Below are 16,871 nucleotides of genomic sequence, written 5' to 3' on the forward strand. Positions count from 1 at the left end.
GGAGCAACAGAGACACAGAACCACGAGCAACCCCCAGATCAATGAGAAAAATGTTCCCTATTAGCAGGGAGAAAATGCAGAGCAAGTTCTGCTTTTTGAGGTTTATCATTTTTCTTTGTAACAATTTGCAGGGAAATTATGCATGTTGCTTTTCTTTATTTCTCCTTCTGTTGTTTCCAAAGCCCCTGGTACTTTTCAGTCAGACGTTGTTACCAAGAAGCAAAAGGTCTCCATCAAGAGTGTGACAAACATCAATACTGGCAGAAAATATGCCAGATAATGGCCAGTCACCAATGTCTGATATTATTTCTGGTTCTCTTCCCTTTTAATTCTCTGTTCCTCAGCCCCCCCACTCCCCCTGACTCCAGCCAACAGTGATGTACAGAAAATGATGCATTTGCTGTATTAAAGTACATGCTATTCCCTGTCCCTTTTCTGACACTTTGGTTGTTGTACACACAATTGGAATGCAATAATAATCACAGGCAAAACAGGGAAAGGCAATTTATGAAACCCAGACCTGCGACCCAACTCTCACTTGGCAGAGAAGCAAAAATTATCCCAAACCCAAGGAGCCCCTCACCAGCGAGATGCTTTTAGGAAAAGTTATATATATATATATATAAGTCTCAGACAGTTACCTCTCCGGGGAGGAGGTTTTGTAATCCTTCCCCTTCCTCACTGTCCTTCCCCATCACAACAGCACAAACTAACCGCGGCTCGACTCTAAATCCATGGGATTATTCACACTCTGTGTACCTTTTATAGCCATGTATCAAGAGAAACGTGTGATGAACACATCCCCTCCTGCAATCACCCATAGATGTGGATTGCTGGACTGTGTTCATCGCCCTTCCACCACCCCCCCCCCTGCCCAAAGCACACACCGAACCGATTCTCAAGACTTGTTGGGTAAACAGAGGCAGCCTCACATACATGGGCACAGCACACATATGCACAGAGAAACAACTTTCCTCTCCTGAAAGCCGGGATCGTTAACATGACAGACATGTCTACCCCAAGCCTTACTTCTGCCAGGGAGAAAACAGGTAGGAAAGAGCAGAGGGGTGATGCAGGTACAGTGGTGGATGCAAGTTTTCCAGGAGAAGGGAAGCACAGACAAGCGGAACGAGACAGACACAGGGTTGGCCAGGTGTGCATGCGTCTCACCTACCTTTGCATGGAAAAGAAATCTCCAAGGGAGAAGTGTCCAAGGCGGAGAAGCAAAATAAATTACTAACAAAAACGGTTTGAAAAATTCCCCACCAAGAAAAAAAAAAAAATTAAAATTAATTAAAAATAAAAAGGCACCCCCTCGCTTCCCCCCTCCCCCCTCCCTTGCACACAGACACACTCACACGCACACACACGCACCTCAGCACCCAGGGGGTGGGGGGAAATAAAAGGCAAAGATGAGGATCAGCTGAGTGATGGGGAGCACAGGACCTGCAGGCGAGGACCGGGGAGTTGTGTTAGATCCGTGGCTGCGAGGACTGAGCGTGTGCAGGAACGAGATGGTTTAAAAGGAGAATACATGGTAAGAAATTGTGGCTGCTCAGGCTGGAGTCTGAAGCTCCGGTGTCCAAAAAAAAAAGAAAAAAAAAAAGAAAACCCCACAAATAGGACCTCTTCCTTCGCGGGAGGGCTCGGGGGGCTGTGTGTGGCTGTGTGAGTGTGTTTTCCAGGCGGGTGGTGTTAAGAAGTGACAGAAGCTTCCTTCTGAAAAGCCCGGAGGGTCAGCACGATGGTGGGGTGCTGGGAGGCGATGGAGGTGCGGGTGGGGGCAAGTTCGGAGGCTCCGCAGTGGGGAGGCGAGGAGGAAGGGCCGCTCTGTGCTGTCTGTCTGTCTGTCTGCCTCTATATGTGTCTTACGGTACGTTCACCGGCAGCTCAGAGAGCGGCTGCACAGCGAGGGAGAGAATCACCGTACAGGCATAGAGGGAGAGAGAAACGCCGTCCTTACAGTGACACCAAATGTCTTTAGGGGAAACCTACAATTAGAGGCACATACGGTAGAGATTTCAGAGGAAAGGGAGAAAGCTCCTCGTGCACACAGCTGTGGGGGTCTCAGGATACATGTTTGCCCCCTGCCCTCAGCCCTCCTCCCTGATAGATGCTGCCTTTGGCACGTGGCCTTGTTCTGCACTGAAAAGCAAGCGTCCCAAAGCAAGCAGAGAGCACAAACACCTCCCGGGGATGTCTAACAAAATAACCTCAACCCCCTGTTCAAAATCAGCCCTCATTCTATCCCCCCACCTGCAACGGGTGTGTTTTCCTGCTGTGTTTTGTGACGTGGTAACAGAAGGGTAACATGGCAATGCCACCACAGAGTGCTGCAGCCCCACTGTCCCCACCAGCCCCATGGCTGAGCATGGCTGGCCCCACAGCAGCACATCCTCCTCATCCTTGGAGCCATTCATTTGAGTGCTGAGAGGACCCAAGCTGTCCTGAAAAGGAGACACAAAGTGAAGTGCTGCACACAGACAGACTTTGTGGTGGTTCATCTCAAGTCATCTCAATCCTCAAAGCTGGTCGTGGGTTCTTGTTACTCAGACCAACAAAACCCCAGGGGTTAGAAGAGATGGAGGTATTCTTGCCAGATGGCTTATTCTGTAAATAAGCAGCTAAGAGATGTCCAGCTCTCTGTTGGGGTGCAGTACAATAGGCATTCTGCACCCCAGAAGCTCCTCTTTTCCTTCTTAGTTCTGCATGGATCCTTCTCCAGGCCTTCCAGACAATGACAAACCATTTGTGTTTACAGCTAGAATAGCTGGGTCAGGGTAATTAACACTTCAGACCCAAAAATGGCCATGAAAGCAAGCATTTCCATCTCACTGTGAAAGAGGCCCTCTTATGTTAACTCTCTTTGGGATGGACACGGAGATGTTCACAACAATCCAAAAGGAGGCTGTACAGAAGTAGGGGTTGGCCTCTTCTGCCAGGTAACAGTGATCAGATGAAAGGGAACAGCCTCAAGATGCACCAGCAGAGGTACACTTTGGATATGAGGAAAGATTTCCTCTCAGAAGGAGCGGTGCTGCAGTGGCACAGGCTGCCCAGGGAGGTGATGGAGTCACCATCCTTAGAGGTGTTCCAGAACCGTGTGGATGTGGCACTGAGGGACATGGTCAGTGGGCGTGGTGAGGATGGGCTGGTGGTTGGACTTTCTGATCTTGGAGGTCTTTTCCAACCCTAATGATTCTATGATTCTAAGCCCACTTTCTGGTAAGGTCCCAGTCTATGGTGGAAAACACCCTTAGCACCTCCATCCCAGCACAGCTTTGCCATGGCACTGAGCAGGAGACATGGAACATAGGGCTGGTTCTCATGTATAAGACCCTTGACCCCCAACATGCTGCTTGCACTGACACAGTCTCTCATGAGGCTCTGATACTCCTTTGGAGCAGAGGCAGCCGTTGCTGCTTGCTTTCAGCAGAACTCAGTTGTGTTTACTACAGGGCCACAGAATCACAGAATCACTAAGGTTGGAAAACACCACTAAGATCATCCAGTCAGCCCAGTCCCACCGTGCCCACTGACCATGTCCTCAGTGTCACATCCACACAGCTCTGGAACACCTCCAGGGACGGTGACTCCACCACTTCCCTGGGCAGCCTGTTCTGATGCTTGACTTATGCTTTACTTCAGTCTGTAGGGTAACAGTTCGAGGGTAGTAACTAGTGCTGAAGAAAGAGCAGACTTCCTAGCCAGAGAGCTCAAAATTGGCATGAGTTATTCCCACTCCCATTCACACTTACAAACACCTACGTGTGCCTTCCTCATTCCTACATATATCGGAGGGGCTGGTTCACCCCCCCCCCCGTGTTCTCATGCCAGCAAGCCCACCCTGACTGCCGAGGTTAATCCCCTTGGCTCTCTGTCTTCCCCCTCCTGCCAGTCACAGGACATTTGCCATTCCTTCGTCTCATAAAAAGGCAGATGCTCTTTCTTCCTGGGAAGAAGGGCTTCAATTCTGTCCCCGAAATGATGAATCTGAGCATGATATGATTTCAGATGCCTGCAATTCACCAACAAGCCCCTTCAGGGGGAACAGGGAAAAAATGCAATTGAATTTATTCATGCATGAATATCAAATGAGAAAGAGAGAATGAGGAGGAGGGCAGGAGAAAGAGGGAGAGGGTGAGACAGGCAGAAAGAAACAAAGTAGCAAGGAGAGGCAAGAGAAATGAAATGAAGGAAGATGCAGAGAACACACACAGAGGGGGACAAGCAGATAGATGCACATGCAGAACAACCTGTGGGTCATCACTGATGCCCACAACCCAGGACCACATATATTTGTTTTCTAGCATATCTACACCATGAGGATTAGGCAACATTCAAATTCTTGCTCAAATGAACCCTCCAGACTCATAAAGCCATGCAAAACCTGGACGGAGGGGAGATGGAAAGGGACCAGGAAGGGAAACAGCCATGCCATGCAGCTCATCGTAATTTCGGTTATCACAAGAGGGAGCCTAAGGCAGCTCATGCTCCTGCAAATACATAAATCCAGATAAAAGCCCCTCATCCCCATGCTCCTTCCACCAGGGAGGACTTCTGCGGGTTGGGACTGTGGCAAACCCATCTTTGTCATAGAGCCTGGGGCTAAGACACCATTGCCCTCTCTGAACAGACTCTCCTCTCCCCCAGCCCCAAGAAAAGTGCCTGCAGATAAGCAGCTCTTCATCTTGCAGCTCAAGAAGTCACAGGGCTCCATCTCAAACCTCCAGAGCTCCTTCAAGGAGTTCTGTCATCTGCTCTGAGGCATGGGATGGAACAGGATGGGATGAAATAGGATGAAATGGGACAGAATGGAATAGGATGGAATGGAACGGAAAAGAATGGAACGGAAGGGGACAGGACAGGACAGGACAGGACAGAACAGAACAGAATAGAATAGAATAGAATTGAACAGAACAGAACAGAATGGCTCAATTGGAAGAGTCTTGCAATGATTACAAAGCCCAACTGCAAATAGGTATGAGGTCTTCTGGGAGCAGCCTGGAGGTGGGTCACATCAGCAGTAAGGATGGCACACACTGGCCCTACAGATGCACGCACAGCATTTCTAAAGGTCCCTCCCTGTTTCCTCTGCAATTTTTGAGAGGAACGGCAAAGCCCAGGTCTGGCAGTGTGCCAAAGAGAAGCTGAACCTGCAACACTGCACTTAGAAGCATCCTTTGGCCATGTCCCAGCGGCACCAACCAGCCACAGCATGGGTTAAGTTCATCCCAGACCCACAGGAGTGAAGAGGAGCAGCCAGGCAGACAGCAGACTCCTCCATGGCATTCCCAGGTAGGGCAGCAGGTCCAGCATCTGTTGCCACCATGGTTTTGTGTTTGCTGCTTCCAGGAGACAGTGCTCAGCTTTTCCCACAGCCTTCAAAATAGAAAGAGAAAAATAAAATGAGGGAGAGAGAGAGAGTGTAAGCTCTGACGTGAACCTAACTTTAGATCCAAGAGCTGATGACTCACTCTGCTGGGGGAGAAGTGGCTGAGCTGGCTGTAGGTTTCTGTTTATATATCTCACTGAGCTAAATATATAGACTGAGAAGTTCTGTTCTATCCCAACAGCTTCGATCTGCATATTATCCCTCTCAATCTTAATGTTCCCTTTCTTTCTAAATCTCTCCCTTTTTTCCCCCAGCACTGCCTTCCTAATCCCCTTACACTTGCTTTGTTGTAGGAGATGGAAGCAACACGTCTCCCCACCTTCCACTCTCCTTGCTGCTGGGGGATCTCTGGGAGTGATTCAGTGTTGTGGCTCTGAGGCAGAGCTCCTCACGTGGAGCAGCCAGAGCCTTCCCCAGCTGGCCTGGCACACCCTCACTGTTCTTTGATGGGTTGATGGTTGGACTAGATGATCTTAGTAGTCTTTTCAAACCTAAATGATTCTATGATTCTATGCCAACTGCAAGGCTAGCATTCAGATTTGAGCATCCTCTCCTGGTCCTGGGGCCACCATTCAGATCCAACATCTGTTCCTTGTCCTGGTGGTTCATCTGGGATGGATGATAAAGGAAGAGCATCTTATGTTTTGGAGAAGAAATCCCTGTGGTACCCCCACGCTTCTCCTTTCCTCACCCCAAATGGGCTGATACAAGTGGAAAAGGGAATAGTAACGGCTTGGAAAGAGGCCAAAGGAAAAATATCAATCCCTCTAGCAGAGGAGAGAAGCAAGGAGAATGCAAGGGAAAAGGAGTCTCTGTCCCTCAAAGGGCAGCCAGAGGTACAGTGGCAGACGGCTTTCTAGATAGGAGACAAAGACCATGTGTGAAAAGGTGATATGTAATGGAAAACAGCAGCAGAGAGGAAAAGCATAATGAGGGGGTGTGTGTTTGAGGGAGAGGTCTCTGAGGGATGGAATTCAATTTAGCACAGCTCAGCCTAGGAAAGGAAGCTCAGCACTGCAATGTGCCAAGCAGCTGCTGCGAAGATCAGCAGTGCCTTCAAAAGCTCTGGGTGAATTTTCTCCAGATGTTGGTCTGTGGGATACGTCTTTCCCTAAGGCATCCTGTGGGGTCAACCCCAGCCTCTAAGGGGCTGTCTCACCCAGCAGAGCATCCTTCCTTCAGCAGCTCCTCCAGGGAGCAGAGGATGAACCGAAAAGAAACCCACACTGGGCTGCACTCCCAGGCGTCCTCACTTCTCCAGAGGAAAACCAAATGAGCGTCTGTAGCCATCCGAGTGGCAGAAAGCAGCAATGGGCTCAAAACGGAGAGGATGGCTTGGGGCTAGTATGGAAAATAAAGAGAGAATTTATAAAAAAAGAGCAACAAAGGCAATCTTGTGGTGCCACCTCGTGATATGTTTGCGCAGCATAGACCTGGGTCCAAAGGCAGTCATCTTCCAAGGCACAAGAACCAGAGCAGGACCAAGGTGAGAGCCCATAAGCAAGAAGAGCTACAAACTGTGAGCCTCATTCACATTTGCCAGGCTCAGAAAGATGTGACTTTGGCTCAGATACTGCTGTTGCTGACTGCAACACAGGAAGCAGGCAACCAAATACAAACAATAGGGTTTCCACTGGGACACCTAAAATGCCGATGGATACAACTTTTTATATCATGTCCTGCAGCAGAAAAGATGGTGCAGTAAAGGCACAAGATGATACAGAAACAAAGAACATGTTTTTTAGGACTGCCTGTGGAGCTCTCCACTGCAGAAGATGGCTGAGATGTTTCTTTCTCCTTGATTAAAAGCATAATCCAGGAGAATAGGAAGGGTTTGAGATTCAGTTGACATTCAGATTGAATATTAGGAAAAAGTTATTCTCGGAAAGAGAAGTGCTGCAGTGGTACAGGCTGCCCAGGGAGGTGGTGGAGGCATTTAAGAACCATGTGGATGTGGCACTGAGGACATGATTAGTGGGCATGGTGGGGATGGCTGGTGGTTGGACTGGGTGATCTTAGAGGTCTCTTCCAATCTTAACGATTCTATGACTCTATAGTGAAAACTGACAATACCCAGTGACCCTGGTTCTGGGCTCCAGAGCAACATGAAACAGGATCAGATCCCCAGGATATAAACTGATAAGGTCCTTTTCCCTGTTCCCTATGTTACCCCTTTTCAGTTCTCTGTGAAGCACGGCACACACTGATTTGCCCCCTCACTGACAGGATATGCTCTCCCACATCTTTAATGCTAACAGTGAGGAATTTTCTAGGTCTGGAGGTAGCTGATGTACTTTTATATTGTTGAGATACAAAACAAGGCATCTTCTCCAGTATTTTTCAGCTGGAGAGGCATTATATAGGCACTTGATGAAGGGAACAGATCTAATTAGCTCTCCTCTCAGAGATGAAGAACCCGAGGCCCAGCAATGAAAGCAATTGATCAAACATCACACCAGCTCAGCACCAACTCAGTGTGACCCAATGAATGATGCTACATCTCACCAAACAACAACCAAATCTCAGGCTGCAAGGAGCGCACTGCCAAGGGAAGGGCATTCCAATGCACCTTGAACTGCACAGCTGCATTCACACTGGAATAGAATCATAGAATCATAGAATGGCCCTGGTTGAAAGGAACAAAAATGATCATCTAGGTGCTATGTGCAAGGTCACCAAAAACTAGACCAGGCTGTCCAGAGCATGTGAGACTGACACAAGGCATCTGCTCCACATCCTTCTGGAGACATCGCCTTCTCCTGCTCTGCACAGAGACACACAGAAGCAGCCCATCAGTGGGCAGTGTGCTCTGGGCTGGACAGCACAGTCAGAGCCAGGACTAAGCAAGAGGTACCAGGCAGAGATTTAGGTTGTCCATATCTTGCTCCCAGCTCTGGGCAGCTCTGTGTGAATCACTTTGCTCCTCTGCACAGAGAGGATATTTCCATCCTTCTGCTCGAGTGTGTTGGAGAACAAGGGTGAAGAGCAGCATGTAAGAGCTGAGTACTTGTTGTACATCTTAAGCACATGCTTGGCATTTCTGCATGCGTCACTGCCCACCAGCTGAACTTGCAGCAGAGGGAGAGCATGGGAGCAAGGGGAGAGAAGATGTGTGCGATTTCAGCTGTGCTCAGCAGGAGGAGAGGCAAAGCGAAGCAATGCTGATGTTCTCCCAGCTGCTGCAGTGAGATGGCAAGCAAGCAGAGCAGAAGGCAAATCAAGCAGGGAAGGAGATGTCCTTAATGTGCAGAGAGTGATTCAAGAGTGACCCTGCACTGCAAGCCAGGCAGATGGGAAGCAGGATGAAGGATGCAATTGCATTCTTGGATACCCAAAAAGATTGCAAAACTGCTGCATGTGCAGGGGTCTCATTCATTTGTGCTCTGTGTCTGTTCCAAGTGCCTGAAGAGCATAGGAATGGCAAGCTATAAGGGCCAGAAGGCTGAGAAGAAGGCTTCCTCTGGACACAGCTGAGGAAGGGATTCCTCAAGACAAGCCCTCAGCTGTTGCAGAAGGCAGATAGGCAGAAAAATGATCCGAAGATAAAGAGCAGCTCACAAGTCTACACTTGCTCAAGCCTCATTTGCTGGGTATGCTGGAGAATGACCTTCCACCAGTCCCAATGACACGTGCTTCCCGATCTTCCACCTTCATGAAGTAAAACCTGTGGGCAGCATGGCAGAATCCCAGTAAAACATTTTTGGTTTTTGTGTGTGCTCTTCTCTGTAGCTTGCCACAGAGGAAACAAAATTACAATGCTTAGGTGTGTTGGCTGAGGGGACCTGAAGGCGGCTTTCAAAGACAGCCTCCCAGAGACTGCTCATCTGTTCACTGACTGTAAACCTCCCCAGAGAGGCTGTGGATGGCAGGATTAGCTTTCCAAGAGCTAGTTTCCACTGCAGAGCTATTTTTCTAGGCAGCATGGGTACCACACTGCACAAACTGTAAGGTTCTCCACCCCTCAGAGCTACACTTTAGCAACTTTGTAAAGGAGGCACACACACACACAAAAAAATCAGTTTTCATTCAGACACCTTTTTGGCTCACATCTAAGCCAAGATTCAGCTAGAATTAATTGCCTGAGAGAATAACAATGCACTCCAGTCCAAGTCTTGTGGGGAAAATCTGATGAATGATTTCAGTTGTCTGGAAAAATGACATGTCGTCAAAGTTATATTTGAGGAGTGAAGGATAACGTGCGTCTCCATCAGGGCTTATGGTTGGAGGGGTGAGGGAGAGGTTTTCTGCTGTCAGTCTGAGAGTGATGGGGGAGGAGAGTAAAGCACTCCTGCAAATAGTTAGGAGAATCGTGCCAGCTTGATCAGAGATGCAGAAAATACAACCTACCAAGAAAGGATGGAGCAAAATGAAGCTGTTTAGACTGCAGAAGATTGAGAAGGGACACAATAACAATCTTCACATACATAAAAGGTTGCTACTAAAAGAGACTCCTCAGGTCTCAGTGTCCACAGTGGGCAGAGGAGGAAGTAATGGGCTTAAACTGCACCACAGGCTTGCACTTGAGGCCCTCAAAACTTGGCCAGCCAAAACCTCTTGGGAACGACATATGCATTGAGCCTCATGGGATGGACATGAACTCCTGAGGACTCTGTCTTCTCTGGGTCTCTAATCCCAAGTGCATGTGGCCACTGCCTCAACCAAATATTGCTACCGAGGTTCTTTCTGGGGAGAAACAGCAGCTGCCTACCCCCTGGCCACTCCTTCCCCAGCAAAGCCCATTTGTCTTCTTGAGAGTCTCTTGGAGCCCAGCATGTGTTTGCAATGCTTTGTGAATAATAAAACTCATATATCTCCAGCAAAACAAAAAACTGGGTCAGCTGAGGCACATGCTGGTATACATTGGGAGCAGCCAATGCATTGGTCGATGGATCTTACAGTGCTGTGGAGTCCGACTCACCATGAGCACAGGCAGTGTTCAAGTATAACTGGGGAAAAAAAAAAAACAACCATTTTAGTGGCATTTCATATGTGAGACCATGAATAAAACAGGACCTGAGAGAGGTTCCTAACAAATTGCTCACACTAATTTCCTGGCCACCAGGAGAGAGGAAGTGAATGAGCAATTACACCAGATCCACAGGCTGCCCCTAGTGCCCTCCACCTGTGTGCATACCTATCAAAAAGGGCTGGATGCAAACAAAGCAACAGATGCATACTGACCTGCCGTAGTCTGCAGGAGGAGGGATGTTCAGAAAGAAGAATGAGTTGTGTGCTCTGGGGAAGTGCAGGGACAAAAGGAAAACACAGTGCATTGCAAAATAGAGACATTTATTGGGGATAATTTAGAAAGAAGGGAGAAGCCTGGCTCAGAAAGTGGCAGGTGGGTCCCACAGCTGGTAAGAAGGTCTCAGGCACCCTAACCTATCACCTGCATGTATGGATGCCAAAGCATCCATGCTGCATTTGAGAATAGCGGAACTTGGGATGCTGGCCAACAGACCAAGCATCTGTCCATGCTGAGCAGGAATTCAGGCCACCACACACATGCACACATACATAGTACATCTGTCTTTTCCAGGACAAAACCCAGAGAAATCAGTCCATCCTCTCTCAGTCATCCCCAGCCACCTCAGCATAATGGGCCTGGGTCAGTACCCCCGTGAAGCAGCTGGGGGACAGGAGGGAGCCACCTCCGATTGCAATGCGTCCGGTGATAATCAGGCTGGCAAGGGATGCATGGAGCACAAAATCAGGCAGCAGGAGCATGCAGGCAGGGAGCCGGAAATAATTACCATGATACTGTAACCAGAAAATGCAAGGCCAAGCTATTTACCATACTAATTACTGTTTATCCCTGTTTATGGCTCCACATGGTAGAGGGACTGGCAGCCTGATTGGAGGTGTAAATGCTTAAAGGAACAAGCTCTGGGTATCACAATTAGAAGCCAGATCAGTGGAAAACCTTTGTTGAGCTGAGGACACAGACAGGAGATGCACGTCCCTCTCTCCCCATTTGCTGAAGGGAAGACCCAGCTGGCCTGAGCCGGGCACAGTGATGAGGAAGTGCCCAGAGTCCACTGCTAGCTATTTATCTGCTAATGCATCACCGCGCCTTCATCTCCCTCAGCTCTTTTTCTCTTACACTATTTCTCTTGGATGCTGCTACCAGATTAAAGATTTCCCCAAAGTGTTCCTTAATGTTCCTTCTTTTAAACTGCATCTGCTCCATCAAATAAGACAGACTTTTCCCCCTATTACAGTGGAGTTATTTTTCCAAAGTAGTTTTCCTACCTGCTCTCTTCTTTTCCTTTCTTTTCCTTTCCTTTTTTCTTTTCCTTTTCTTTTACTTTTCCTTTCATCTTCTCTCCTCATCTCTTCTCTCTTTCTTCTCTTCTCTCTTCGCCTCTTCTTTTTTTCCCAAGCAGGTTTAGAGTAGAGGCACAGAGCAATGGGAGAGATGTACTGCAGAGATGTGCCTGGTGTCACATGGGGATGAAGTCTCAGAAGGGCACAGCAGCAACCTCTGCTTCCAACCCTGACCCTTCAGTATGATCTCCCGCTGAGATGTCCTGACTGGAAGCAGCCTAGACATCTTCTACTGGCCTCACCTCTACTTGCTGCAAAGCCTCCTTGACAATAGCCAGAGGCATCCTAAATACTTCCCTACTCTTTTTTCCTTCTTTTATTTAACTCTACGCTATGCCCTGGGTGCCATCCCACCCAGCCACTGGTGGGAAGACAGCAGCAATGACCACAGGCAGGAAACAAATGCAACATGGGGAAACACAAAAACAAAGAAGAAAGCTTTCTTGGCCCCAGTCTGTTCCATACTTCTCTCCACAACACCTCGACAGATGCTACAGTGGATCTGGGCATGTCCCGTTTGTTTCCACTGAGGCTGTGATATCTGAAAACCCCTGGGAGAAAACAGCTTTCCAGCATGGAGGATCTGTCTCCCTCACTGCATCAGATGTGTCAGAGCAGCATTTCATTTACTTTTTCCAGCAATTTTTATCCATCTGGTTATTAATGAAGAAGCTTAACCCACTCCTGGGCAAATCTCCAAAAGATAAACAAGCCAAGATGAGTGGAAAATGGTCTGCAAGTGGAATAAATGTAAAGAGAGATGGACTGCAAGCAGGCATCCTGCCTTGGGGGCACAGCCATGACCAGGGCACCTACCTGGGTAAGGCACTTAATTCCATTCTGATAAAATGAACTCATACAGTCCACTGTAGCCCAGTTCTTCAACTTTGCCTGTCTTCTCAGTTCCCTCCTGTGGTAGCTTGAATGAAGCCGAACACTACTCAGGCTTTCACACACCACGTCCATAAGAAAAGGACATAAAACTGTTAGAGAGAGTCCAAAGGAGAGCTACAAAGATGGATAAGGGTCTGGAAGGCAAGACCTGTGAGAAATGGCTGAGCTGCCCTGGTTGGCTCAGAGCAGAGAGAGGAGCTGAGGGGAGGCCTGATGGCGGCTGCAGCTCCTCGCAGGGAGCGGAGGGGCAGCGCTGAGATCTGCTCTGTGTGACAGCGACAGGGCCCGAGGGAACGGCATGGAGCTGTGTCAGGGGAGGGCAGCTGGGGGTTAGGGACAGGGTCTGCTCCAGAGGGTGGTGGGCATGGAACTGAATGCCCAGGGCAGTAATCACAGCCCTGAGCTGCCAGAGTTCAAAGAGTGTCTGGACACTGCTCTCAGACATGTGGTCTGAATGCCCACGTGCGTCTCACAGGTTCAGCACAGCTGGGTTAATAGGCAATCCGCTGGGAGGCAGCTTGGAGAGGAGAGAGAAAGAGGGAAAGAGAAGAGCTCAAGGGAACACAAGCCAAACAGAAAGAAAGCAAGGTGAGTGAGAGCCTCTAGAATAGAAAACAGCATTGCCAGGGAGCGCGGTGCCTGAATTGGCTGTGACAGTCTGGCCCTCTCTGCACCTGGGATTCAAGCACTAGCTTATTTTCCCAGTGTCTTGGCCAGACAATGAGTTCTGACTACCTGTCAGCCTGTGCCACGAGATGTCACCGGCAGGAAAACAGCTCCAGGTGTTGGCAGCCGGTATGGCCAACAGGTGTGAAGGCTCAGGTCAAGGGTGGCCTTTCCCAGGGATTGGCAGTGAGCAGTAGAGTAGGAGAAAAAAGATAAAAGTGAGCAACAACTCATCCCCACTGCAACAAGTGATTGCTGCCAGCTGAACACTGCTGCCTTTGCTGGTTAAAAAAGAAAAAGGAAAAAAAAAAAAAGTAATTGAAATTTAATTTACTCAATGACCGAGCAACACGGGAGGCTGTGTGAAAATGAGCCAGGACTGGCTCAGGTGCCAGCAGGAAAGAACTTGAAGCAAAAACACAATAAGACCAGGGGGAGATCCCTAGAAGAGGTTTTGGATCAGAGACTCCCAAGCCCCCAGGCCTCAGCCAGAGGAGAGAGCAAGCCAAGATATCCACTCCAGTTGGTACCCACAGCCCCCACTGACCGCTGTCATGGCTCCGGGAAGATGCTGAATGTTCAGTGAAGGGTACTTTTTTTAGACCCGATGAAAATGGCAAAAGAAATTCCACTGACAATTTAAATCTATATATTTTTAAAAGAAAGAAAGCTATGATGTCTCTGCGGACATTATCATGGAGGGCTCAACGTCTCTGCCACAGATACCACCAGACAACCTCACCAGGGCAAGGCAAGCTCTGGGACAAGATGCTGCAATGCCAGTCTGTCAGGTGAGGTTGATGATGCTTGCAAGCAATACATGAGCATGTGATGTGCTGAGGGACTGCATGGGGTCAGCGAATGTTTCTGTCTCCCCTGAATCAATGAGACAAAAGCCACCTCTTGCTGATGTTAGCAAATCTTCACCAACGGCTCAGACCTCAACTCATGTCTGGGCAATCCAGACTTGTGCTTCACTACCTATAGCTTTTCCTGATGTCTCCTCTAGCAATCCTCTGGCAACAGCAGGATGAGGACTCAGAGGATTTTGTGAACCTCTTAACAGGGCTGGGAAGATAGAAAACAGACTGCAGTCCCATCTTCCCTGCCCAGCTGTCAACATGGTTTGGGAATTAACTCATCATGCTTTATGTATCATCAAAACTGTTACATTTTCAGTCAACAGCCAAAACAGACACACATTTTTCTCCAGCAAAATTTTCTCAATTGTATTCCGATCTCCCTCAGCATCTGCTTCCACCCAGCATCCTAAAACCTCTTCACTTGACTCTGGAACAGGAGGGAGACCAGCTCCAGGAGTACCAGCTGTACCTGTTGAAGGGAGGAGGAATGAGCCAAGAAGGAAGGCACTAAGTCACATCTGGATATGTAAAATATCTGGATATGTAAAAGCACTGGAAGAAGAAGGGCCCCAAGGATATGCTGTGGGGAAGGCTACTCTGTGCCAAGGATGGTTGACCAGGGGAACTCACTGGACTTCACCAACACAGACAGCTAGACCAGGTGTTTGCCTGGAAGTCAGTGGCTCTAAAAGTATAGACAGTTGTTATATCTTCCAGTAAGTGGGAGAGCATCTAAGGGCTTTCACTGAGGAGGTATGTGGGAGTCATTAAGGACCTTCTCTTCCTCCTTCCCACTTCACAGGAAGCATGATATAGGTAAAAGGAAAAAGTTTCACCTCCTTCAAAAAGACCTGCACATTAGGTCTTCCACTTCCCTGGCACCTGGCCAGCAGCCTATCCACGTAATAGCTTGCTCCATTATAACAACTTAAAGAGAACCTCAGTGATGCCCCACACTCACTTGTGGGAAGTGCCCATGGTTCATGGGGAACAGCACTGTGATTTCCATCACCTGGAGGCAATGAAGAGGGATATGAAGAGAGATGCATGGTCCTACCTATCCCAATTCCCCACCCTCAAGCTCCAGTTGCCATGGCAATGGCACTGACAATTTCAATGCATAAACTCAAATTTGCATTTTAATGGGACATAATTAGAATGCTGAGATAAAAGATTCTTCCTCGCTAAAAGGTAACACAAACACCACATCTCGCAAATGTGCTCTACCAGGAAGTATTATAGGTACATAGACACATGTAAGGCCCATACACATTGCTGCACTATAGGAGTTGGGAAGTTGCTTTCAGGTCTTTTGTGCCTAACCGGGAACTTTTCTATCCGCAGCACAAAACCACAATTTCCAGAGTGAAACAACGGATTTTCCAGATGCCCACTACAAATGGACCACACCACCTCCTGGCCTCTGTTCTGCCGTGCCATGCTTTCCTTCCCAGCTCCCAGTGGGTCAGGCTGCCTCTGAACCCAGAATTGCTCTGAGTCACAAGTCCCAGCTATCCAGTGGCAGAGATGTTTTCCCAGAGCAGATGCAAAACCTATCCCACTTTGAATGACCTAATACATACATATTTTGTGTGTGTGTTTTTGTAGTTACATGTGATCTCACTTGGTTGTCTGCAATATGCCCAAGAGTTTCCTCTCCAGCTCTTGGATCAGGAAAGGAGTACTGTGTTAGCATCTGTCCCGGCAGAGAGGCCAAGGATTTATGAGAGGGCATTTTTTTTATTTTTTTTTTTTTAAAAAAAAGGAAATATTTCCAAGCATCTCCCTTTACTCCAGAAACAGGCAGGGAAGGAGAACGGAGGGAGTAGAATCCATTCTGCACCAAACAGGAAAGCAGAAAATGAATTTCTCCTGCCCTTGATACAAAGTAAATTCAAAGCAGGCAGCTGGCAGGAGTAAATTGGAGACAGAAGAGAGAAAGAACAAAAAATAAATTAAAAAACTAAAAAGGAAAGAAAGGGAGAAAAGCAAATAAGTGCATCATAAAAACTGCAAACCGCCTGGAAATTTCATTTGGTTTTTCAATTGGGAAGTGACATGATGTCTGTTTGGGAGGGGGCAGTCACATCTGGGAGAGGCTGACAGCAGCAGCCCAGCCCTCAGAGACAGCAGGTAGTTCTGCTAAGAAGGGAAGGGAATGGATCCATCCCAGCCTCATCCACTTGCCTGGAATGTGGAAGCAAAACACGAAATATTTCCTTTTTTTTTTTCCAACAGGAAAGTGCTGAATTGTGTTGGTTGGAGTACTACAAAAGCATCTGCTAAACCGGCCCTGTATGATGCAAAACTATTAGAAGGAGCCTGGGAGGGACAAAGGATCCAGGACATGTAAGCTGTGGGGACTTGGGTTCATTTGAAGAGCAAAGCCCCAACAAGCTTGTGGCACCCATGGAGCTGGGAGAAGTAGGAAGGCAGTGCTGGGATGTTAAAAGTAAGTCCCCATAGCTCATACCAAATGGATTGTATATTCTGATAGTTCGTAACCAATCTCTTCCACATTCTCTACACCACTGATGCACGTGTCTGTGTAAATGCATACACCCCAAATACACAAAAAATGCACATATTTGCCTATAGCTATCCAAATCCTACGCACAGAACCACAGAATCATAGAATTTTCCGAGTTGGAAGGGACTCATAAGGATCATCAAGTCCAATACCTTGCAGTGAATTGCCTGTAAACTGTCAGTGAGGATGCAAGGTT

At 48.1% G+C, this 16,871-nt stretch overlaps 1 protein-coding gene across 6 annotated transcripts in view; it reads right to left on the bottom strand.

The window, feature by feature from the left end:
- CACNA1I (calcium voltage-gated channel subunit alpha1 I) overlaps positions 1 to 3,042 on the bottom strand; it is a 159,184-nt gene extending 156,142 nt beyond the window's left edge. For 2 of the 6 annotated variants that reach the window (XM_090142049.1, XM_090142033.1), the window contains exon 1: positions 2,257 to 3,042. In XM_090142049.1, the coding sequence (XP_089998175.1) occupies positions 2,257 to 2,373 (117 nt within the window). In that variant the 5' untranslated portion in view covers positions 2,374 to 3,042. The other 4 variants (XM_090142039.1, XM_090142040.1, XM_090142037.1 and 1 more) reach the window with 4 other exon arrangements.
- Positions 3,043 to 16,871: the final 13,829 nt, after the last annotated feature.

This window comes from Phasianus colchicus, chromosome 1 (assembly GCF_987193195.1).
Source record: "Phasianus colchicus chromosome 1, bPhaCol1.hap1.1, whole genome shotgun sequence".
Classification (NCBI taxonomy): Eukaryota; Metazoa; Chordata; class Aves; order Galliformes; family Phasianidae; genus Phasianus; species Phasianus colchicus.